We start from the raw sequence: 26,414 nt of genomic DNA, 5'->3' as shown, positions 1-26,414 counted from the left end.
ATATTAAGTGAGTGAATTCTACTACCGCCGTTTTCCCGCTCGTATTTACATGTTCTATATTAAGTGAGTGAATTCTACTACCGCCGTTTACCCGCTCGTATTTACATGTCCTATATTAAGTGAGTGAATTCTACTACCGCCGTTTACCCGCTCGTATTTACATGTCCTATATTAAGTGAGTGAATTTTACTACCGCCGTTTACCCGCTCCTATTTACATGTCCCATATTGAGTGAGTGAATTCTACTACCGCCGTTTACCCGCTCCTATTTACATGTCCTATATTAAGTGAGTGAATTCTACTACCGCCGTTTACCCGCTCCTATTTACATGTCCTATATTAAGTGAGTGAATTCTACTACCGCCGTTTACCCGCTCCTATTTACATGTCCCATATTAAGTGAGTGGATTCTACTACCGCCGTTTACCCGCTCCTATTTACATGTCCCATATTAAGTGAGTGAATTCTACTACCGCCGTTTACCCGCTCCTATTTACATCGCCTTTATTAAGTGAATGAATTCTACTACCGCCGTTTACCCGCTTCTATTTACATCGCCTATATTAAGTGAGTGAATTCTACTACCGCCGTTTACCCGCTCCTATTTACATGTCCCATATTGAGTGAGTGAATTCTACTACCGCCGTTTACCCGCTCCTATTTACATGTCCTATATTAAGTGAGTGAATTCTACTACCGCCGTTTACCCGCTCCTATTTACATGTCCCATATTAAGTGAGTGAATTCTACTACCGCCCTTTACCCGCTCCTATTTACATGTCCCATATTAAGTGAGTGAATTCTACTACCGCCGTTTACCCGCTCCTATTTACATGTCCTATATTAAGTGAGTGAATTCTACTACCGCCGTTTACCCGCTCCTATTTACATGTCCCATATTAAGTGAGTGAATTCTACTACCGCCGTTTACCCGCTCCTATTTACATGTCCTATATTAAGTGAGTGAATTCTACTACCGCCGTTTACCCGCTCCTATTTACATGTCCCATATTAAGTGAATTGATTCTTTTACCGCCGTTTACCCGCTCCTATTTACATGTCCCATATTAAGTGAGTGAATTCTACTACCGCCGTTTACCCGCTCCTATTTACATGTCCCATATTAAGTGAATGGATTCTACTACCGCCGTTCACCCGCTCCTATTTACATGTCCCATATTAAGTGAGTGAATTCTACTACCGCCGTTTACCCGCTCCTATTTACATGTCCCATATTAAGTGAGTGAATTCTACTACCGCCGTTTACCCGCTCGTATTTACATCGCCTATATTAAGTGAGTGAATTCTACTACCGTTTACCCGCTGCTATTTACATGTCCTATATTAAGTGAGTGAATTCTACTACCGCCGTTTACCCGCTCCTATTTACATGTCCCATATTAAGTGAGTGAATTCTACTACCGCCGTTTACCCGCAACTATTTACATGTCCCATATTAAGTGAGTGAATTCTACTGCCGCCGTTTACCCGCTCCTATTTACATGTCCCATATTAAGTGAATGGATTCTACTACCGCCGTTTACCCGCTCCTATTTACATGTCCCATATTTAGTGAGTGAATTCTACTACCGCCGTTTACCCGCTCGTATTTACATGTCCTATATTAAGTGAGTGAATTCTACTACCGCCGTTTACCCGCTCCTATTTACATCGCCTATATTAAGTGAGTGAATTCTACTACCGCCGTTTACCCGCTCGAATTTACATCGCCTATATTAAGTGAGTGAATTCTACTACCGTTTACCCGCTGCTATTTACATGTCCTATATTAAGTGAGTGAATTCTACTACCGCCGTTTACCCGCTCCTATTTACATGTCCCATATTAAGTGAGTGAATTCTACTACCGCCGTTTACCCGCAACTATTTACATGTCCCATATTAAGTGAGTGAATTCTACTGCCGCCGTTTACCCGCTCCTATTTACATGTCCCATATTAAGTGAATGGATTCTACTACCGCCGTTTACCCGCTCCTATTTACATGTCCCATATTTAGTGAGTGAATTCTACTACCGCCGTTTACCCGCTCGTATTTACATGTCCTATATTAAGTGAGTGAATTCTACTACCGCCGTTTACCCGCTCCTATTTACATCGCCTATATTAAGTGAGTGAATTCTACTACCGCCGTTTACCCGCTCCTACTTACATGTCCCATATTAAGTGAGTGAATTCTACTACCGCCGTTTACCCGCTCGTATTTACATGTCCTATATCCCGCTCCTATTTACATCGCCTATATTAAGTGAGTTAATTCTACTACCGCCGTTTACCCGCTCCTATTTACATCGCCTATATTAAGTGAGTTAATTCTACTACCGCCGTTTACCCGCTCCTATTTACATCGCCTATATTAAGTGAGTGAATTCTACTACCGCCGTTTACCTGCTCCTATTTACATGTCCTATATTAAGTGAGTGAATTCTACTACCGCCGTTTTCCCGCTCGTATTTACATGTTCTATATTAAGTGAGTGAATTCTACTACCGCCGTTTACCCGCTCGTATTTACATGTCCTATATTAAGTGAGTGAATTCTACTACCGCCGTTTACCCGCTCGTATTTACATGTCCTATATTAAGTGAGTGAATTTTACTACCGCCGTTTACCCGCTCCTATTTACATGTCCCATATTGAGTGAGTGAATTCTACTACCGCCGTTTACCCGCTCCTATTTACATGTCCTATATTAAGTGAGTGAATTCTACTACCGCCGTTTACCCGCTCCTATTTACATGTCCTATATTAAGTGAGTGAATTCTACTACCGCCGTTTACCCGCTCCTATTTACATGTCCCATATTAAGTGAGTGGATTCTACTACCGCCGTTTACCCGCTCCTATTTACATGTCCCATATTAAGTGAGTGAATTCTACTACCGCCGTTTACCCGCTCCTATTTACATCGCCTATATTAAGTGAATGAATTCTACTACCGCCGTTTACCCGCTTCTATTTACATCGCCTATATTAAGTGAGTGAATTCTACTACCGCCGTTTACCCGCTCCTATTTACATGTCCCATATTGAGTGAGTGAATTCTACTACCGCCGTTTACCCGCTCCTATTTACATGTCCTATATTAAGTGAGTGAATTCTACTACCGCCGTTTACCCGCTCCTATTTACATGTCCCATATTAAGTGAGTGAATTCTACTACCGCCCTTTACCCGCTCCTATTTACATGTCCCATATTAAGTGAGTGAATTCTACTACCGCCGTTTACCCGCTCCTATTTACATGTCCTATATTAAGTGAGTGAATTCTACTACCGCCGTTTACCCGCTCCTATTTACATGTCCCATATTAAGTGAGTGAATTCTACTACCGCCGTTTACCCGCTCCTATTTACATGTCCTATATTAAGTGAGTGAATTCTACTACCGCCGTTTACCCGCTCCTATTTACATGTCCCATATTAAGTGAATTGATTCTTTTACCGCCGTTTACCCGCTCCTATTTACATGTCCCATATTAAGTGAGTGAATTCTACTACCGCCGTTTACCCGCTCCTATTTACATGTCCCATATTAAGTGAATGGATTCTACTACCGCCGTTCACCCGCTCCTATTTACATGTCCCATATTAAGTGAGTGAATTCTACTACCGCCGTTTACCCGCTCCTATTTACATGTCCCATATTAAGTGAGTGAATTCTACTACCGCCGTTTACCCGCTCGTATTTACATCGCCTATATTAAGTGAGTGAATTCTACTACCGTTTACCCGCTGCTATTTACATGTCCTATATTAAGTGAGTGAATTCTACTACCGCCGTTTACCCGCTCCTATTTACATGTCCCATATTAAGTGAGTGAATTCTACTACCGCCGTTTACCCGCTCCTATTTACATGTCCCATATTAAGTGAATGGATTCTACTACCGCCGTTTACCCGCTCCTATTTACATGTCCCATATTTAGTGAGTGAATTCTACTACCGCCGTTTACCCGCTCGTATTTACATGTCCTATATTAAGTGAGTGAATTCTACTACCGCCGTTTACCCGCTCCTATTTACATCGCCTATATTAAGTGAGTGAATTCTACTACCGCCGTTTACCCGCTCCTACTTACATGTCCCATATTAAGTGAGTGAATTCTACTACCGCCGTTTACCCGCTCGTATTTACATGTCCTATATCCCGCTCCTATTTACATCGCCTATATTAAGTGAGTTAATTCTACTACCGCCGTTTACCCGCTCCTATTTACATCGCCTATATTAAGTGAGTTAATTCTACTACCGCCGTTTACCCGCTCCTATTTACATCGCCTATATTAAGTGAGTGAATTCTACTACCGCCGTTTACCTGCTCCTATTTACATGTCCTATATTAAGTGAGTGAATTCTACTACCGCCGTTTTCCCGCTCGTATTTACATGTTCTATATTAAGTGAGTGAATTCTACTACCGCCGTTTACCCGCTCGTATTTACATGTCCTATATTAAGTGAGTGAATTCTACTACCGCCGTTTACCCGCTCGTATTTACATGTCCTATATTAAGTGAGTGAATTTTACTACCGCCGTTTACCCGCTCCTATTTACATGTCCCATATTGAGTGAGTGAATTCTACTACCGCCGTTTACCCGCTCCTATTTACATGTCCTATATTAAGTGAGTGAATTCTACTACCGCCGTTTACCCGCTCCTATTTACATGTCCTATATTAAGTGAGTGAATTCTACTACCGCCGTTTACCCGCTCCTATTTACATGTCCCATATTAAGTGAGTGGATTCTACTACCGCCGTTTACCCGCTCCTATTTACATGTCCCATATTAAGTGAGTGAATTCTACTACCGCCGTTTACCCGCTCCTATTTACATGTCCCATATAAAGTGAGTGAATTCTACTACCGCCGTTTACCCGCTCCTATTTACATGTCCCATATTAAGTGAGTGAATTCTACTACCGCCGTTTACCCGCTCCTATTTACATGTCCCATATTAAGTGAGTGAATTCTACTACCGCCGTTTACCTGCTCCTATTTACATGTCCTATATTAAGTGAGTGAATTCTACTACCGCCGTTTACCCGCTCCTATTTACATGTCCCATATTAAGTGAGTGAATTCTACTACCGCCGTTTACCCGCTCCTATTTACATGTCCTATATTAAGTGAGTGAATTCTACTACCGCCGTTTACCCGCTCCTATTTACATGTCCCATATTAAGTGAATTGATTCTTTTACCGCCGTTTACCCGCTCCTATTTACATGTCCCATATTAAGTGAGTGAATTCTACTACCGCCGTTTACCCGCTCCTATTTACATGTCCCATATTAAGTGAATGGATTCTACTACCGCCGTTCACCCGCTCCTATTTACATGTCCCATATTAAGTGAGTGAATTCTACTACCGCCGTTTACCCGCTCCAATTTACATGTCCTATATTAAGTGAGTGAATTCTACTACCGCCGTTTACCCGCTCCTATTTACATGTCCTATATTAAGTTAGTGAAGTCTACTACCGCCGTTTACCCGCTCCTATTTACATGTCCTATATTAAGTGAGTGAATTCTACTACCGCCGTTTACCCGCTCCTATTTACATGTCCTATATTAAGTGAGTGAATTCTACTACCGCCGTTTACCCGCTCCTATATACATGTCCCATATTAAGTGAATTGATTCTTTTACCGCCGTTTACCCGCTCCTATTTACATGTCCCATATTAAGTGAGTGAATTCTACTACCGCCGTTTACCCGCTCCTATTTACATGTCCCATATTAAGTGAATGGATTCTACTACCGCCGTTTACCCGCTCCTATTTACATGTCCCATATTAAGTGAGTGAATTCTACTACCGCCGTTTACCCGCTCCTATTTACATCGCCTATATTAAGTGAGTGAATTCTACTACCGCCGTTTACCCGCTTCTATTTATATGTCCCATATAAAGTGAATGGATTCTACTACCGCCGTTTACCCGCTCCAATTTACATGTCCTATATTAAGTGAGTGAATTCTACTACCGCCGTTTACCCGCTCCTATTTACATGTCCTATATTAAGTGAGTGAAGTCTACTACCGCCGTTTACCCGCTCCTATTTACATGTCCCATATTAAGTGAGTGAATTCTACTACCGCCGTTTACCCGCTCCTATTTACATGTCCTATATTAAGTCAGTGAATTCTACTACCGCCGTTTACCCGCTCCTATTTACATGTTCTATATTAAGTGAGTGAATTCTACTACCGCCGTTTACCCGCTGCTATTTACATGTCCCATATTAAGTGAATTGATTCTTCTACCGCCGTTTACCCGCTCCTATTTACATGTCCCATATTAAGTGAGTGAATTCTACTACCGCCGTTTACCCGCTCGTATTTACATGTCCTATATCCCGCTCCTATTTACATCGCCTATATTAAGTGAGTTAATTCTACTACCGCCGTTTACCCGCTCCTATTTACATCGCCTATATTAAGTGAGTGAATTCTACTTCCGCCGTTTACCCGCTCCTATTTACATCGCCTATATTAAGTGAGTGAATTCTACTACCGCCGTTCACCTGCTCCTATTTACATGTCCTATATTAAGTGAGTGAATTCTACTACCGCCGTTTACCCGCTCGTATTTACATGTCCTATATTAAGTGAGTGAATTCTACTACCGCCGTTTACCCGCTCGTATTTACATGTCCTATATCCCGCTCCTATTTGAATCGCCTATATTAAGTGAGTTAATTCTACTACCGCCGTTTACCCGCTCCTATTTACATCGCCTATATTAAGTGAGTGAATTCTACTTCCGCCGTTTACCCGCCCCTATTTACATCGCCTATATTAAGTGAGTGAATTTTACTACCGCCGTTTACCCGCTCCTATTTACATCGCCTATATTAAGTGAGTGGATTCTACTACCGTTTACCCGCTGCTATTCACATGTCCTATATTAAGTGAGTGAATTCTACTACCGCCGTTTACCCGCTCCTATTTACATGTCCCATATTAAGTGAGTGAATTCTACTACCGCCGTTTACCCGCTCCTATTTACATGTCCTATATTAAGTGAGTGAATTCTACTACCGCCGTTTACCCGCTCCTATTTACATGTCCTATATTAAGTGAGTGAATTCTACTACCGCCGTTTACCCGCTCCTATTTACATGTCCTATATTAAGTGAGTGAATTCTACTTCCGCCGTTTACCCGCTCCTATTTATATGTCCCATATTAAGTGAATGGATTCTACTACCGCCGTTTACCCGCTCCTATTTACATGTCCTATATTAAGTGAGTGAAGTCTACTACCGCCGTTTACCCGCCCCTATTCACATGTCCTATATTAAGTGAGTGAATTCTACTACCGCCGTTTACCCGCTCCTATTTACATGTCCCATATTAAGTGAGTGAATTCTACTACCGCCGTTTACCTGCTCGTATTTACATGTCCTATATCCCGCTCCTATTTACATCGCCTATATTAAGTGAGTGAATTCTACTTCCGCCGTTTACCCGCTCCTATTTATATGTCCCATATTAAGTGAATGGATTCTACTACCGCCGTTTACCCGCTCCTATTTACATGTCCTATATTAAGTGAGTGAAGTCTACTACCGCCGTTTACCCGCTCCTATTTACATGTCCTATATTAAGTGAGTGAAGTCTACTACCGCCGTTTACCCGCCCCTATTCACATGTCCTATATTAAGTGAGTGAATTCTACTACCGCCGTTTACCCGCTCCTATTTACATGTCCCATATTAAGTGAGTGAATTCTACTACCGCCGTTTACCCGCTCGTATTTACATGTCCTATATTAAGTGAGTGAATTCTACTACCGCCGTTCACCCGCTCGTATTTACATGTCCTATATTAAGTGAGTGAATTTTACTACCGCCGTTTACCCGCTCCTATTTACATGTCCCATATTGAGTGAGTGAATTCTACTACCGCCGTTTACCCGCTCCTATTTACATGTCCTATATTAAGTGAGTGAATTCTACTACCGCCGTTTACCCGCTCCTATTTACATGTCCTATATTAAGTGAGTGAATTCTACTACCGCCGTTTACCCGCTCGTATTTACATGTCCTATATTAAGTGAGTGAATTCTACTACCGCCGTTTACCCGCTCGTATTTACATGTCCTATATTAAGTGAGTGAATTCTACTACCGCCGTTTACCCGCTTCTATTTATATGTCCCATATAAAGTGAATGGATTCTACTACCGCCGTTTACCCGCTCCAATTTACATGTCCTATATTAAGTGAGTGAATTCTACTACCGCCGTTTACCCGCTCCTATTTACATGTCCTATATTAAGTGAGTGAAGTCTACTACCGCCGTTTACCCGCTCCTATTTACATGTCCCATATTAAGTGAGTGAATTCTACTACCGCCGTTTACCCGCTCCTATTTACATGTCCCATATTAAGTGAATGGATTCTACTACCGCCGTTTACCCGCTCCTATTTACATGTCCCATATTAAGTGAGTGAATTCTACTACCGCCGTTTACCCGCTCCTATTTACATCGCCTATATTAAGTGAGTGAATTCTACTACCGCCGTTTACCCGCTTCTATTTATATGTCCCATATAAAGTGAATGGATTCTACTACCGCCGTTTACCCGCTCCAATTTACATGTCCTATATTAAGTGAGTGAATTCTACTACCGCCGTTTACCCGCTCCTATTTACATGTCCTATATTAAGTGAGTGAAGTCTACTACCGCCGTTTACCCGCTCCTATTTACATGTCCCATATTAAGTGAGTGAATTCTACTACCGCCGTTTACCCGCTCCTATTTACATGTCCTATATTAAGTCAGTGAATTCTACTACCGCCGTTTACCCGCTCCTATTTACATGTTCTATATTAAGTGAGTGAATTCTACTACCGCCGTTTACCCGCTGCTATTTACATGTCCCATATTAAGTGAATTGATTCTTCTACCGCCGTTTACCCTCTCCTATTTACATGTCCCATATTAAGTGAGTGAATTCTACTACCGCCGTTTACCCGCTCGTATTTACATGTCCTATATCCCGCTCCTATTTACATCGCCTATATTAAGTGAGTTAATTCTACTACCGCCGTTTACCCGCTCCTATTTACATCGCCTATATTAAGTGAGTGAATTCTACTTCCGCCGTTTACCCGCTCCTATTTACATCGCCTATATTAAGTGAGTGAATTCTACTACCGCCGTTCACCTGCTCCTATTTACATGTCCTATATTAAGTGAGTGAATTCTACTACCGCCGTTTACCCGCTCGTATTTACATGTCCTATATTAAGTGAGTGAATTCTACTACCGCCGTTTACCCGCTCGTATTTACATGTCCTATATCCCGCTCCTATTTGAATCGCCTATATTAAGTGAGTTAATTCTACTACCGCCGTTTACCCGCTCCTATTTACATCGCCTATATTAAGTGAGTGAATTCTACTTCCGCCGTTTACCCGCCCCTATTTACATCGCCTATATTAAGTGAGTGAATTTTACTACCGCCGTTTACCCGCTCCTATTTACATCGCCTATATTAAGTGAGTGGATTCTACTACCGTTTACCCGCTGCTATTCACATGTCCTATATTAAGTGAGTGAATTCTACTACCGCCGTTTACCCGCTCCTATTTACATGTCCCATATTAAGTGAGTGAATTCTACTACCGCCGTTTACCCGCTCCTATTTACATGTCCTATATTAAGTGAGTGAATTCTACTACCGCCGTTTACCCGCTCCTATTTACATGTCCTATATTAAGTGAGTGAATTCTACTACCGCCGTTTACCCGCTCCTATTTACATGTCCTATATTAAGTGAGTGAATTCTACTTCCGCCGTTTACCCGCTCCTATTTATATGTCCCATATTAAGTGAATGGATTCTACTACCGCCGTTTACCCGCTCCTATTTACATGTCCTATATTAAGTGAGTGAAGTCTACTACCGCCGTTTACCCGCCCCTATTCACATGTCCTATATTAAGTGAGTGAATTCTACTACCGCCGTTTACCCGCTCCTATTTACATGTCCCATATTAAGTGAGTGAATTCTACTACCGCCGTTTACCTGCTCGTATTTACATGTCCTATATCCCGCTCCTATTTACATCGCCTATATTAAGTGAGTGAATTCTACTACCGCCGTTTACCCGCTCCTATTTACATGTCCCATATTAAGTGAATGGATTCTACTACCGCCGTTTACCCGCTCCTATTTACATGTCCTATATTAAGTGAGTGAAGTCTACTACCGCCGTTTACCCGCTCCTATTTACATGTCCTATATTAAGTGAGTGAAGTCTACTACCGCCGTTTACCCGCCCCTATTCACATGTCCTATATTAAGTGAGTGAATTCTACTACCGCCGTTTACCCGCTCCTATTTACATGTCCCATATTAAGTGAGTGAATTCTACTACCGCCGTTTACCCGCTCGTATTTACATGTCCTATATTAAGTGAGTGAATTCTACTACCGCCGTTCACCCGCTCGTATTTACATGTCCTATATTAAGTGAGTGAATTTTACTACCGCCGTTTACCCGCTCCTATTTACATGTCCCATATTGAGTGAGTGAATTCTACTACCGCCGTTTACCCGCTCCTATTTACATGTCCTATATTAAGTGAGTGAATTCTACTACCGCCGTTTACCCGCTCCTATTTACATGTCCTATATTAAGTGAGTGAATTCTACTACCGCCCTTTACCCGCTCCTATTTACATCGCCTATATTAAGTGAGTGAATTCTACTACCGCCGTTTACCCGCTCGTATTTACATGTCCTATATTAAGTGAGTGAATTCTACTACCGCCGTTTACCCGCTCGTATTTACATGTCCTATATTAAGTGAGTGAATTCTACTACCGCCGTTTACCCGCTCCTATTTACATCGCCTATATTGAGTGAGTGGATTCTACTACCGTTTACCCGCTGCTATTTACATGTCCTATATTGAGTGAGTGAATTCTACTACCGCCGTTTACCCGCTCCTATTTACATGTCCTATATTAAGTGAGTGAATTCTACTATCGCCGTTTACCCGCTCCTATTTACATGTCCCATATTAAGTGAGTGAATTCTACTACCGCCGTTTACCCGCTCCTATTTACATCGCCTATATTAAGTGAATGAATTCTACTACCGCCGTTTACCCGCTCCTATTTACATCGCCTATATTAAGTGAGTGAATTCTACTACCGCCGTTTACCCGCTCCTATTTACATGTCCCATATTGAGTGAGTGAATTCTACTACCGCCGTTTACCCGCTCCTATTTACATGTCCTATATTAAGTGAGTGAATTCTACTACCGCCGTTTACCCGCTCCTATTTACATGTCCCATATTAAGTGAGTGAATTCTACTACCGCCGTTTACCCGCTCCTATTTACATGTCCCATATTAAGTGAGTGAATTCTACTACCGCCGTTTACCCGCTCCTATTTACATGTCCCATATTAAGTGAATGGATTCTACTACCGCCGTTTACCCGCTCCTATTTACATGTCCCATATTAAGTGAGTGAATTCTACTACCGCCGTTTACCCGCTCCTATTTACATGTCCCATATTAAGTGAGTGAATTCTACTACCGCCGTTTACCCGCTCCTATTTACATCGCCTATATTAAGTGAGTGAATTCTACTACCGCCGTTTACCCGCTCCTACTTACATGTCCCATATTAAGTGAGTGAATTCTACTACCGCCGTTTACCCGCTCGTATTTACATGTCCTATATCCCGCTCCTATTTACATCGCCTATATTAAGTGAGTGAATTCTACTACCGCCCTTTACCCGCTCCTATTTACATCGCCTATATTAAGTGAGTGAATTCTACTACCGCCGTTTACCCGCTCGTATTTACATGTCCTATATTAAGTGAGTGAATTCTACTACCGCCGTTTACCCGCTCGTATTTACATGTCCTATATTAAGTGAGTGAATTCTACTACCGCCGTTTACCCGCTCCTATTTACATCGCCTATATTGAGTGAGTGGATTCTACTACCGTTTACCCGCTGCTATTTACATGTCCTATATTGAGTGAGTGAATTCTACTACCGCCGTTTACCCGCTCCTATTTACATGTCCTATATTAAGTGAGTGAATTCTACTATCGCCGTTTACCCGCTCCTATTTACATGTCCCATATTAAGTGAGTGAATTCTACTACCGCCGTTTACCCGCTCCTATTTACATCGCCTATATTAAGTGAATGAATTCTACTACCGCCGTTTACCCGCTCCTATTTACATCGCCTATATTAAGTGAGTGAATTCTACTACCGCCGTTTACCCGCTCCTATTTACATGTCCCATATTGTGTGAGTGAATTCTACTACCGCCGTTTACCCGCTCCTATTTACACGTCCTATATTAAGTGAGTGAATTCTACTACCGCCGTTTACCCGCTCCTATTTACATGTCCCATATTAAGTGAGTGAATTCTACTACCGCCCTTTACCCGCTCCTATTTACATGTCCCATATTAAGTGAGTGAATTCTACTACCGCCGTTTACCCGCTCCTATTTACATGTCCTATATTAAGTGAGTGAATTCTACTACCGCCGTTTACCCGCTCCTATTTACATGTCCCATATTAAGTGAGTGAATTCTACTACCGCCGTTTACCCGCTCCTATTTACATGTCCTATATTAAGTGAGTGAATTCTACTACCGCCGTTTACCCGCTCCTATTTACATGTCCCATATTAAGTGAATTGATTCTTTTACCGCCGTTTACCCGCTCCTATTTACATGTCCCATATTAAGTGAGTGAATTCTACTACCGCCGTTTACCCGCTCCTATTTACATGTCCCATATTAAGTGAATGGATTCTACTACCGCCGTTCACCCGCTACTATTTACATGTCCCATATTAAGTGAGTGAATTCTACTACCGCCGTTTACCCGCTCCTATTTACATGTCCCATATTAAGTGAGTGAATTCTACTACCGCCGTTTACCCGCTCGTATTTACATCGCCTATATTAAGTGAGTGGATTCTACTACCGTTTACCCGCTGCTATTTACATGTCCTATATTAAGTGAGTGAATTCTACTACCGCCGTTTACCCGCTCCTATTTACATGTCCCATATTAAGTGAGTGAATTCTACTACCGCCGTTTACCCGCAACTATTTACATGTCCCATATTAAGTGAGTGAATTCTACTGCCGCCGTTTACCCGCTCCTATTTACATGTCCCATATTAAGTGAATGGATTCTACTACCGCCGTTTACCCGCTCCTATTTACATGTCCCATATTTAGTGAGTGAATTCTACTACCGCCGTTTACCCGCTCGTATTTACATGTCCTATATTAAGTGAGTGAATTCTACTACCGCCGTTTACCCGCTCCTATTTACATCGCCTATATTAAGTGAGTGAATTCTACTACCGCCGTTTACCCGCTCCTACTTACATGTCCCATATTAAGTGAGTGAATTCTACTACCGCCGTTTACCCGCTCGTATTTACATGTCCTATATCCCGCTCCTATTTACATCGCCTAAATTAAGTGAGTTAATTCTACTACCGCCGTTTACCCGCTCCTATTTACATCGCCTATATTAAGTGAGTGAATTCTACTACCGCCGTTTACCCGCTCCTATTTACATCGCCTATATTAAGTGAGTGAATTCTACTACTGCCGTTTACCTGCTCCTATTTACATGTCCTATATTAAGTGAGTGAATTCTACTACCGCCGTTTTCCCGCTCGTATTTACATGTTCTATATTAAGTGAGTGAATTCTACTACCGCCGTTTACCCGCTCGTATTTACATGTCCTATATTAAGTGAGTGAATTTTACTACCGCCGTTTACCCGCTCCTATTTACATGTCCCATATTGAGTGAGTGAATTCTACTACCGCCGTTTACCCGCTCCTATTTACATGTCCTATATTAAGTGAGTGAATTCTACTACCGCCGTTTACCCGCTCCTATTTACATGTCCTATATTAAGTGAGTGAATTCTACTACCGCCGTTTACCCGCTCCTATTTACATGTCCCATATTAAGTGAGTGGATTCTACTACCGCCGTTTACCCGCTCCTATTTACATGTCCCATATTAAGTGAGTGAATTCTACTACCGCCGTTTACCCGCTCCTATTTACATGTCCCATATAAAGTGAGTGAATTCTACTACCGCCGTTTACCCGCTCCTATTTACATGTCCCATATTAAGTGAGTGAATTCTACTACCGCCGTTTACCCGCTCCTATTTACATGTCCCATATTAAGTGAGTGAATTCTACTACCGCCGTTTACCCGCTCCTATTTACATGTCCCATATTAAGTGAGTGAATTCTACTACCGCCGTTTACCCGCTCCTATTTACATCGCCTATAATAAGTGAGTGAATTCTACTACCGCCGTTTACCCGCTCCTATTTACATCGCCTATATTAAGTGAGTGAATTCTACTACCGCCGTTTACCCGCTCCTATTTACATGTCCCATATTAAGTGAGTGAATTCTACTACCGCCGTTTACCCGCTCCTATTTACATGTCCTATATTAAGTTAGTGAAGTCTACTACCGCCGTTTACCCGCTCCTATTTACATGTCCTATATTAAGTGAGTGAATTCTACTACCGCCGTTTACCCGCTCCTATTTACATGTCCTATATTAAGTGAGTGAATTCTACTACCGCCGTTTACCCGCTCCTATTTACATGTCCCATATTAAGTGAATTGATTCTTTTACCGCCGTTTACCCGCTCTTATTTACATGTCCCATATTAAGTGAGTGAATTCTACTACCGCCGTTTACCCGCTCCTATTTACATGTCCCATATTAAGTGAATGGATTCTACTACCGCCGTTTACCCGCTCCTATTTACATGTCCCATATTAAGTGAGTGAATTCTACTACCGCCGTTTACCCGCTCCTATTTACATCGCCTATATTAAGTGAGTGAATTCTACTACCGCCGTTTACCCGCTCCTATTTATATGTCCCATATTAAGTGAATGGATTCTACTACCGCCGTTTACCCGCTCCAATTTACATGTCCTATATTAAGTGAGTGAATTCTACTACCGCCGTTTACCCGCTCCTATTTACATGTCCTATATTAAGTGAGTGAAGTCTACTACCGCCGTTTACCCGCTCCTATTTACATGTCCCATATTAAGTGAGTGAATTCTACTACCGCCGTTTACCCGCTCCTATTTACATGTCCTATATTAAGTCAGTGAATTCTACTACCGCCGTTTACCCGCTCCTATTTACATGTCCTATATTAAGTGAGTGAATTCTACTACCGCCGTTTACCCGCTCCTATTTACATGTCCCATATTAAGTGAATTGATTCTTTTACCGCCGTTTACCCGCTCCTATTTACATGTCCCATATTAAGTGAGTGAATTCTACTATCGCCGTTTACCCGCTCCTATTTACATGTCCCATATTAAGTGAATGGATTCTACTACCGCCGTTTACCCGCTCCTATTTACATGTCCCATATTAAGTGAGTGAATTCTACTACCGCCGTTTACCCGCTCCTATTTACATGTCCCATATTAAGTGAGTGAATTCTACTACCGCCGTTTACCCGCTCGTATTTACATCGCCTATATTAAGTGAGTGGATTCTACTACCGTTTACACGCTGCTATTTACATGTCCTATATTAAGTGAGTGAATTCTACTACCGCCGTTTACCCGCTCCTATTTACATGTCCCATATTAAGTGAGTGAATTCTACTACCGCCGTTTACCCGCTCGTATTTACATGTCCCATATTAAGTGAGTGAATTCTACTATCGCCGTTTACCCGCTCCTATTTACATGTCCCATATTAAGTGAATGGATTCTACTACCGCCGTTTACCTGCTCCTATTTACATGTCCCATATTAAGTGAGTGAATTCTACTACCGCCGTTTACCCGCTCGTATTTACATGTCCTATATTAAGTGAGTGAATTCTACTACCGCCGTTTACCCGCTCCTATTTACATCGCCTATATTAAGTGAGTGAATTCTACTACCGCCGTTTACCCGCTCCTATTTACATGTCCCATATTAAGTGAGTGAATTCTACTACCGCCGTTTACCCGCTCGTATTTACATGTCCTATATCCCGCTCCTATTTACATCGCCTATATTAAGTGAGTTAATTCTACTACCGCCGTTTACCCGCTCCTATTTACATCGCCTATATTAAGTGAGTGAATTCTACTACCGCCGTTTACCCGCTCCTATTTACATCGCCTATATTAAGTGAGTGAATTCTACTACCGCCGTTTACCTGCTCCTATTTACATGTCCTATATTAAGTGAGTGAATTCTACTACCGCCGTTTACCCGCTCGTATTTACATGTCCTATATTAAGTGAGTGAATTCTACTACCGCCGTTTACCCGCTCGTATTTACATGTCCTATATTAAGTGAGTGAATTTAACTACCGCCGTTTACCCGCTCCTATTTACATCGCCTATATTAAGTGAGTGGATTCTACTACCGTTTACCCGCTGCTATTTACATGTCCTATATTAAGTGAGTGAATTCTACTACTGCCGTTTACCCGCTCCTATTTACATGTCCCATATTAAGTGAGTGAATTCTACTACTGCCGTTTACCCGCTCCTATTTACATGTCCTATATTAAGTGAGTGAATTCTACTACCGCCGTTTACCCGCTCCTATTTACATGTCCTATATTAAGTGAGTGAATTCTACTACCGCCGTTTACCCGCTGCTATTTACATGTCCTATATTAAGTGAGTGAATTCTACTACCGCCGTTTACCCGCTCCTATTTACATGTCCCATATTAAGTGAGTGAATTCTACTACCGCCGTTTACCCGCTCCTATATACATCGCCTATATTAAGTGAGTGAATTCTACTACCGCCGTTTACCCGCTCCCATTTACATCGCCTATATTAAGTGAGTGAATTCTACTACCGCCGTTTACCCGCTCCTATTTACATCGCCTATATTAAGTGAGTGAATTCTACTACCGCCGTTTACCCGCTCCTATTTACATCGCCTATATTAAGTGAGTGAATTCTACTACCACCGTTTACACGCTCCTATTTTTATGTCCTATATTAAGTGAGTGAATTCCACTACCGCCGTTTACCCGCTCCTATTTACATCGCCTATATTAAGTGAGTGAATTCTACTACCGCCGTTTACCCGTTCCTATTTACATCGCCTATATTAAGTGAGTGAATTCTACTACCGCCGTTTACCCGCTCCTATTTACATGTCCCATATTGAGTGAGTGAATTCTACTACCGCCGTTTACCCGCTCCTATTTACATGTCCTATATTAAGTGAGTGAATTCTACTACCGCCGTTTACCCGCTCCTATTTACATGTCCTATATTAAGTGAGTGAATTCTACTACCGCCGTTTACCCGCTCCTATTTATATGTCCCATATTAAGTGAATGGATTCTACTACCGCCGTTTACCCGCTCCTATTTACATGTCCTATATTAAGTGAGTGAAGTCTACTACCGCCGTTTACCCGCTCCTATTTACATGTCCTATATTAAGTGAGTGAAGTCTACTACCGCCGTTTACCCGCCCCTATTCACATGTCCTATATTAAGTGAGTGAATTCTACTACCGCCGTTTACCCGCTCCTATTTACATGTCCCATATTAAGTGAGTGAATTCTGCTACCGCCGTTTACCTGCTCGTATTTACATGTCCTATATCCCGCTCCTATTTACATCGCCTATATTAAGTGAGTTAATTCTACTACCGCCGTTTACCCGCTCCTATTTACATCGCCTATATTAAGTGAGTGAATTCTACTACCGCCGTTTACCCGCTCGTATTTACATGTCCTATATTAAGTGAGTGAATTCTACTACCGCCGTTTACCCGCTCGTATTTACATGTCCTATATTAAGTGAGTGAATTCTACTACCGCCGTTTACCCGCTCCTATTTACATCGCCTATATTGAGTGAGTGGATTCTACTACCGTTTACCCGCTGCTATTTACATGTCCTATATTGAGTGAGTGAATTCTACTACCGCCGTTTACCCGCTCCTATTTACATGTCCTATATTAAGTGAGTGAATTCTACTATCGCCGTTTACCCGCTCCTATTTACATGTCCCATATTAAGTGAGTGAATTCTACTACCGCCGTTTACCCGCTCCTATTTACATCGCCTATATTAAGTGAATGAATTCTACTACCGCCGTTTACCCGCTCCTATTTACATCGCCTATATTAAGTGAGTGAATTCTACTACCGCCGTTTACCCGCTCCTATTTACATGTCCCATATTGAGTGAGTGAATTCTACTACCGCCGTTTACCCGCTCCTATTTACATGTCCTATATTAAGTGAGTGAATTCTACTACCGCCGTTTACCCGCTCCTATTTACATGTCCCATATTAAGTGAGTGAATTCTACTACCGCCGTTTACCCGCTCCTATTTACATGTCCCATATTAAGTGAGTGAATTCTACTACCGCCGTTTACCCGCTCCTATTTACATGTCCTATATTAAGTGAGTGAATTCTACTACCGCCGTTTACCCGCTCCTATTTACATGTCCCATATTAAGTGAGTGAATTCTACTACCGCCGTTTACCCGCTCCTATTTACATGTCCTATATTAAGTGAGTGAATTCTACTACCGCCGTTTACCCGCTCCTATTTACATGTCCCATATTAAGTGAATTGATTCTTTTACCGCCGTTTACCCGCTCCTATTTACATGTCCCATATTAAGTGAGTGAATTCTACTACCGCCGTTTACCCGCTCCTATTTACATGTCCCATATTAAGTGAATGGATTCTACTACCGCCGTTTACCCGCTCCTATTTACATGTCCCATATTAAGTGAGTGAATTCTACTACCGCCGTTTACCCGCTCCTATTTACATGTCCCATATTAAGTGAGTGAATTCTACTACCGCCGTTTACCCGCTCGTATTTACATCGCCTATATTAAGTGAGTGGATTCTACTACCGTTTACCCGCTGCTATTTACATGTCCTATATTACGTGAGTGACTTCTACTACCGCCGTTTACCCGCTCCTATTTACATGTCCCATATTAAGTGAGTGAATTCTACTACCGCCGTTTACCCGCAACTATTTACATGTCCCATATTAAGTGAGTGAATTCTACTGCCGCCGTTTACCCGCTCCTATTTACATGTCCCATATTAAGTGAATGGATTCTACTACCGCCGTTTACCCGCTCCTATTTACATGTCCCATATTTAGTGAGTGAATTCTACTACCGCCGTTTACCCGCTCGTATTTACATGTCCTATATTAAGTGAGTGAATTCTACTACCGCCGTTTACCCGCTCCTACTTACATGTCCCATATTAAGTGAGTGAATTCTACTACCGCCGTTTACCCGCTCGTATTTACATGTCCTATATCCCTCTCCTATTTACATCGCCTATATTAAGTGAGTTAATTCTACTACCGCCGTTTACCCGCTCCTATTTACATCGCCTATATTAAGTGAGTGAATTCTACTACCGCCGTTTACCCGGTCCTATTTACATCGCCTATATTAAGTGAGTGAATTCTACTACCGCCGTTTACCTGCTCCTATTTACATGTCCTATATTAAGTGAGTGAATTCTACTACCGCCGTTTTCCCGCTCGTATTTACATGTTCTATATTAAGTGAGTGAATTCTACTACCGCCGTTTACCCGCTCGTATTTACATGTCCTATATTAAGTGAGTGAATTCTACTACCGCCGTTTACCCGCTCGTATTTACATGTCCTATATTAAGTGAGTGAATTTTACTACCGCCGTTTACCCGCTCCTATTTACATCGCCTATATTAAGTGAGTGGAATCTACTACCGTTTACCCGCTGCTATTTACATGTCCTATATTAAGTGAGTGAATTCTACTACCGCCGTTTACCCGCTCCTATTTACATGTCCCATATTAAGTGAGTGAATTCTACTACCGCCGTTTACCCGCTCCTATTTACATGTCCTATATTAAGTGAGTGAATTCTACTACCGCCGTTTACCCGCTCCTATTTACATGTCCTATATTAAGTGAGTGAATTCTACTACCGCCGTTTACCCGCTGCTATTTACATGTCCTATATTAAGTGAGTGAATTCTACTACCGCCGTTTACCCGCTCCTATTTACATGTCCCATATTAAGTGAGTGAATTCTTCTACCGCCGTTCACCCGCTCCTATTTACATGTCCCATATTGAGTGAGTGAATTCTACTACCGCCGTTTACCCGCTCCTATTTACATGTCCTATATTAAGTGAGTGAATTCTACTACCGCCGTTTACCCGCTCCTATTTACATGTCCTATATTAAGTGAGTGAATTCTACTACCGCCGTTTACCCGCTCCTATTTATATGTCCCATATTAAGTGAATGGATTCTACTACCGCCGTTTACCCGCTCCTATTTACATGTCCCATATTAAGTGAGTGAATTCTACTGCCGCCGTTTACCCGCTCCTATTTACATCGCCTATATTAAGTGAGTGAATTCTACTACCACCGTTTACACGCTCCTATTTTTATGTCCTATATTAAGTGAGTGAATTCCACTACCGCCGTTTACCCGCTCCTATTTACATGTCCTATATTAAGTGAGTGAATTCTACTACCGCCGTTTACCCGCTCCTATTTACATGTCCTATATTAAGTGAGTGAATTCTACTACCGCCGTTTACCCGCTTCTATTTACATGTCCTATATTAAGTGAGTAAATTCTACTGCCGCCGTTTACCCGCTCCTATTTACATGTCCCATATTAAGTGAGTGAATTCTACTGCCGCCGTTTACCCGCTCCTATTTACATGTCCCATATTAAGTGAGTGAATTCTACTACCGCCGTTTACCCGCTCCTATTTACATCGCCTATATTAAGTGAGTGAATTCTACTACCGCCGTTTACCCGCTCCTATTTACATCGCCTATATTAAGTGAGTGAATTCTACTACCGCCGTTTACCCGCTCCTATTTACATGTCCCATATTGAGTGAGTGAATTCTACTACCGCCGTTTACCCGCTCCTATTTACATGTCCTATATTAAGTGAGTGAATTCTACTACCGCCGTTTACCCGCTCCTATTTATATGTCCCATATTAAGTGAATGGATTCTACTACCGCCGTTTACCCGCTCCTATTTACATGTCCTATATTAAGTGAGTGAAGTCTACTACCGCCGTTTACCCGCTCCTATTTACATGTCCTATATTAAGTGAGTGAAGTCTACTACCGCCGTTTACCCGCCCCTATTCACATGTCCTATATTAAGTGAGTGAATTCTACTACCGCCGTTTACCCGCTCCTATTTACATGTCCCATATTAAGTGAGTGAATTCTACTACCGCCGTTTACCTGCTCGTATTTACATGTCCTATATCCCGCTCCTATTTACATCGCCTATATTAAGTGAGTTAATTCTACTACCGCCGTTTACCCGCTCCTATTTACATCGCCTATATTAAGTGAGTGAATTCTACTACCGCCCTTTACCCGCTCCAATTTACATCGCCTATATTAAGTGAGTGAATTCTACTACCGCCGTTTACCCGCTCGTATTTACATGTCCTATATTAAGTGAGTGAATTCTACTACCGCCGTTTACCCGCTCGTATTTACATGTCCTATATTAAGTGAGTGAATTCTACTACCGCCGTTTACCCGCTCCTATTTACATCGCCTATATTGAGTGAGTGGATTCTACTACCGTTTACCCGCTGCTATTTACATGTCCTATATTGAGTGAGTGAATTCTACTACCGCCGTTTACCCGCTCCTATTTACATGTCCTATATTAAGTGAGTGAATTCTACTATCGCCGTTTACCCGCTCCTATTTACATGTCCCATATTAAGTGAGTGAATTCTACTACCGCCGTTTACCCGCTCCTATTTACATCGCCTATATCAAGTGAATGAATTCTACTACCGCCGTTTACCCGCTCCTATTTACATCGCCTATATTAAGTGAGTGAATTCTACTACCGCCGTTTACCCGCTCCTATTTACATGTCCCATATTGAGTGAGTGAATTCTACTACCGCCGTTTACCCGCTCCTATTTAGGGGAAAGTGGGGCAGATTCATGCAAGGGGCACTTTCATACACTAGAGATGTCGGTTGTTAGGCGCACATCAATTGAACGACTTATACGTGTATGCGTAGCTTATTTATGTGTGTGTTGGCTCACTGAGTTTGACAGCAGTTGATGTGAAACGCTCGACGAGGTGACACGGAAAGTGATTCGGCTTCGCGTAAGTAATTCTATAACCTCACTTTGAACATCTTTTTAACGATAGAAGCTGTTATTTAGATTATTAAGTGCTATTTCATTTGAAAGATAATAGGGTCAAGTTTGCGAATTGATATGAGATTAACGATACATAGGGTCAGTTTTTTACTTTTTTTATTTTCATTTCATTTTCCTGTGATGGGGTAGGTTCATACAGCAGTAAGCGGGGTACATTCATACTGTATGAATGTGCCCCACTTTTTTTATTTTAGTTTTTGGAAATGTATAGTGATCATTATTTTGTTTTATAGAAAAATATGGTCAGGAATTACAAGAAAAAGGGAACTAGGAGTGGAGAGGTGGATGAACAGGCAATGTCAAAAGCTGTCAATGAAGTTTTGAAAAACAAACTCTCCTTACGAAAATCTGCAGCCAAATATGAAGTTAATGCACAAACGCTACAAAGTCGGATCAAAAAATTACGCGAAACAAAAGATCTTAGTAGCAAAAATCGTGTATTCGAATCGAAATTTGCATCACAGCAAGTATTTACAAAAACAGAAGAGGATCTTTTGAATAAATATATCTTATCGTGTTCTAAGATGCACTATGGACTATCATGTAGCCAAGTCAAAAAACTTGCTTATGAATTTGCTGAGGCCAATAATATAAAATATCCTGCAAGTTGGAATAATAATAAGATGGCAGGAACAGACTGGTTAGCAAGTTTTCGAAAACGCCATAAAAATTTAAGTTTGCGCAAACCTGAAAATACTAGCGCTGCCAGATCATTCGGTTTCAACAAAACGGCTGTGAATGATTTTTTCCAGAATCTGGAGAACGTATACCGCAAACATAATTTTACTGCCGATCGGATTTTTAACTACGACGAATCTGGTATTTCTACCGTTTTGAGCACACCGAAAATTTTTGCTGACAAGAGTCAAAAACAGGTTGGTCAAATAGTGTCTGCTGAAAGAGGAGAACTGGTCACATTTGGTGGTATTATTTCAGCAAGTGGAAACACCATACCGCCTTTATTCATCTTCCCAAGAGTTCATTATAAGGACCATTTCTTGGAAGGTGCTCCAGAAGGCTCTTTAGGTGTAGCCACGAGAAGTGGTTGGATAAACTCGAGCATTTTTGTTGATGTTCTAAAGCACATCCAGAAACACACCTTAAGTTCAAAAGAAAATCCCATATTGCTTTTATGTGATAATCATGAAAGTCACATTTCTATAGAAGCAATCAACTACTGCCGTGACAATGGGATTGTGTGCCTTTCCTTTCCACCTCACACGACTCATCGCCTTCAACCACTGGATGTTGGAGTATTTGGACCATTGAAGTCAAAATTAAAAACAGCATTCAATGACTGGCACGTTTCCAACCCAGGAAAGACACTTAATATTTATAATATCCCAAAACTCACAAAGATACCTTATTTAGAGTCATTCAATGGTAGGAATATCACCAGCGCTTATGAAAAAACCGGAATATGGCCTTTTAATAAGTTGATTTTCAATGATGATGACTTTGCGCCTGTTCAGGTGTATCATTCAAATTCTGTAACAAATCCCAATGAAAGCACTGGGGGCGAGGAACCTGGAATAGCTGGTGATTGGCTTGCCACAGTTAGTGCTGAACTTGGTGATGTTCCTGCTCGAACATCACCGACTTTGTCCAGAGATGTCTCCCCTTCACTGCAAGTATTGAAGACACCAGAAATGATAAGGCCTTTCCCGAAAGTTGAAAGACGCACACAAACAAAAAAAGGTCGATCACTTGGAAAATCAAGAGTTTATACGGACACTCCTGAAAAGACTAGAATTGAAGAATTGGAAAAAAATAAAGAGATGAAGAGATTAGAAAAAGAACGGAAAAGTAAAGCAAGAGAAATAAAGAGAGCGTTGAGTTTATTAAATGAAGATTGTGATAAATCGAGTAAACCAAAAAGAAATAAAACCAAAGAGATCGAAACAACTAGTAGTGAAAGTGAAACAGATGTCAGCCTAAGAGAAAGTTCTGCTTCACCTTTCGACATGCTTGAAGAAAACGAAGAAGAAGATGATTCTGAAGAGCCTGTTGACCCTGAAAATATCAAGAATGGTGCCTATGTGCTCGTAAAATTTGAAAAAAAGAAGTCTGTTATTTACTTTGTCGGACAAATCATCGAACACTACAGTTTGACAGAAGTAATGGTTTCATTTTTGAGGAAAAAACCAGGATCGTCAATGAAATTCGTATTTCCAGACATCAAAGATGAAGGATCAGTGGATATATCAAATATAGTTTTGATATTACCGGATCCTGAATCAGCTAAGACAGCTAGAACTGCTGGTATTTTAAGTTTCAAAAAAGATCTATCTTTTTATAATGTCCATTAATATGATTACTTCAAAGTTAACATACTTACTTTTCAAGTTGTGATATTTTATTTAAATTGTTGATTATTGATACTATCCTATATTCAATAAGAAATAAACAATATTAATTAGATATTTAAATAATGATATGACTGATCAGAAAGACTGTTAGGTTAACCAAAATGCTTCGATGCCAAAAAAAGAACAATTTCCTACATTTATGTTATTCCTTTTTTTACTTAGTATTATTTGGTTATTACGTAGTATTTTGTGCTCATAGAGACAAATTGCTTTTTTTTTTGGAAATTTTGCCTTTTGATGTTTGGATTTTGATGAATAATTAAACATTTAACTCTCAATTTGTGAATTTCTTCACCTGTATGAATCTGCCCCATAGCCTGTATGAGAGTGCCCCGCATGTGGGGTACATTCATACATTTTTATTTTTTTTTTGTAATTCTCACAGAAAGCTGCACAGGTGTATTCACACGAATCACATATTTTTTATATAAAGTCAAATAGTAAGACTATTAGTTTTTGATGAGTTGATACAGATATTGATACCAGAGAAAATTCTATAGGACAAAATATGAAAACTGTATGAAGCTGCCCCACCTTCCCCTACATGTCCTATATTAAGTGAGTGAATTCTACTACCGCCGTTTACCCGCTCCTATTTACATGTCCCATATTAAGTGAGTGAATTCTACTACCGCCGTTTACCCGCTCCTATTTACATGTCCCATATTAAGTGAGTGAATTCTACTACCGCCGTTTACCCGCTCCTATTTACATGTCCTATATTAAGTGAGTGAATTCTACTACCGCCGTTTACCCGCTCCTATTTACATGTCCCATATTAAGTGAGTGAATTCTACTACCGCCGTTTACCCGCTCCTATTTACATGTCCTATATTAAGTGAGTGAATTCTACTACCGCCGTTTACCCGCTCCTATTTACATGTCCCATATTAAGTGAATTGATTCTTTTACCGCCGTTTACCCGCTCCTATTTACATGTCCCATATTAAGTGAGTGAATTCTACTACCGCCGTTTACCCGCTCCTATTTACATGTCCCATATTAAGTGAATGGATTCTACTACCGCCGTTCACCCGCTCCTATTTACATGTCCCATATTAAGTGAGTGAATTCTACTACCGCCGTTTACCCGCTCCTATTTACATGTCCCATATTAAGTGAGTGAATTCTACTACCGCCGTTTACCCGCTCGTATTTACATCGCCTATATTAAGTGAGTGGATTCTACTACCGTTTACCCGCTGCTATTTACATGTCCTATATTAAGTGAGTGAATTCTACTACCGCCGTTTACCCGCTCCTATTTACATGTCCCATATTAAGTGAGTGAATTCTACTACCGCCGTTTACCCGCAACTATTTACATGTCCCATATTAAGTGAGTGAATTCTACTGCCGCCGTTTACCCGCTCCTATTTACATGTCCCATATTAAGTGAATGGATTCTACTACCGCCGTTTACCCGCTCCTATTTACATGTCCCATATTTAGTGAGTGAATTCTACTACCGCCGTTTACCCGCTCGTATTTACATGTCCTATATTAAGTGAGTGAATTCTACTACCGCCGTTTACCCGCTCCTATTTACATCGCCTATATTAAGTGAGTGAATTCTACTACCGCCGTTTACCCGCTCCTACTTACATGTCCCATATTAAGTGAGTGAATTCTACTACCGCCGTTTACCCGCTCGTATTTACATGTCCTATATCCCGCTCCTATTTACATCGCCTATATTAAGTGAGTTAATTCTACTACCGCCGTTTACCCGCTCCTATTTACATCGCCTATATTAAG

At 41.2% G+C, this 26,414-nt stretch overlaps 1 protein-coding gene across 1 annotated transcript; it reads left to right on the top strand.

The window, feature by feature from the left end:
• Positions 1-22,526: 22,526 nt before the first annotated feature.
• Positions 22,527-24,596, top strand: LOC123319221. The gene has a single exon (XM_044906088.1). It carries the CDS (start codon positions 22,527-22,529, stop codon positions 24,594-24,596), a length of 2,070 nt encoding a protein of 689 aa, XP_044762023.1.
• The last annotated feature ends 1,818 nt before the right edge of the window (positions 24,597-26,414 follow it).

The sequence above is a fragment of the Coccinella septempunctata genome, chromosome 8, assembly GCF_907165205.1.
Source record: "Coccinella septempunctata chromosome 8, icCocSept1.1, whole genome shotgun sequence".
Taxonomy (NCBI): domain Eukaryota; kingdom Metazoa; phylum Arthropoda; class Insecta; order Coleoptera; family Coccinellidae; genus Coccinella; species Coccinella septempunctata.
The sequence above is the reverse complement of the archived record's forward strand: the minus strand, read 5'-3'. Positions and strand labels throughout refer to the sequence as shown.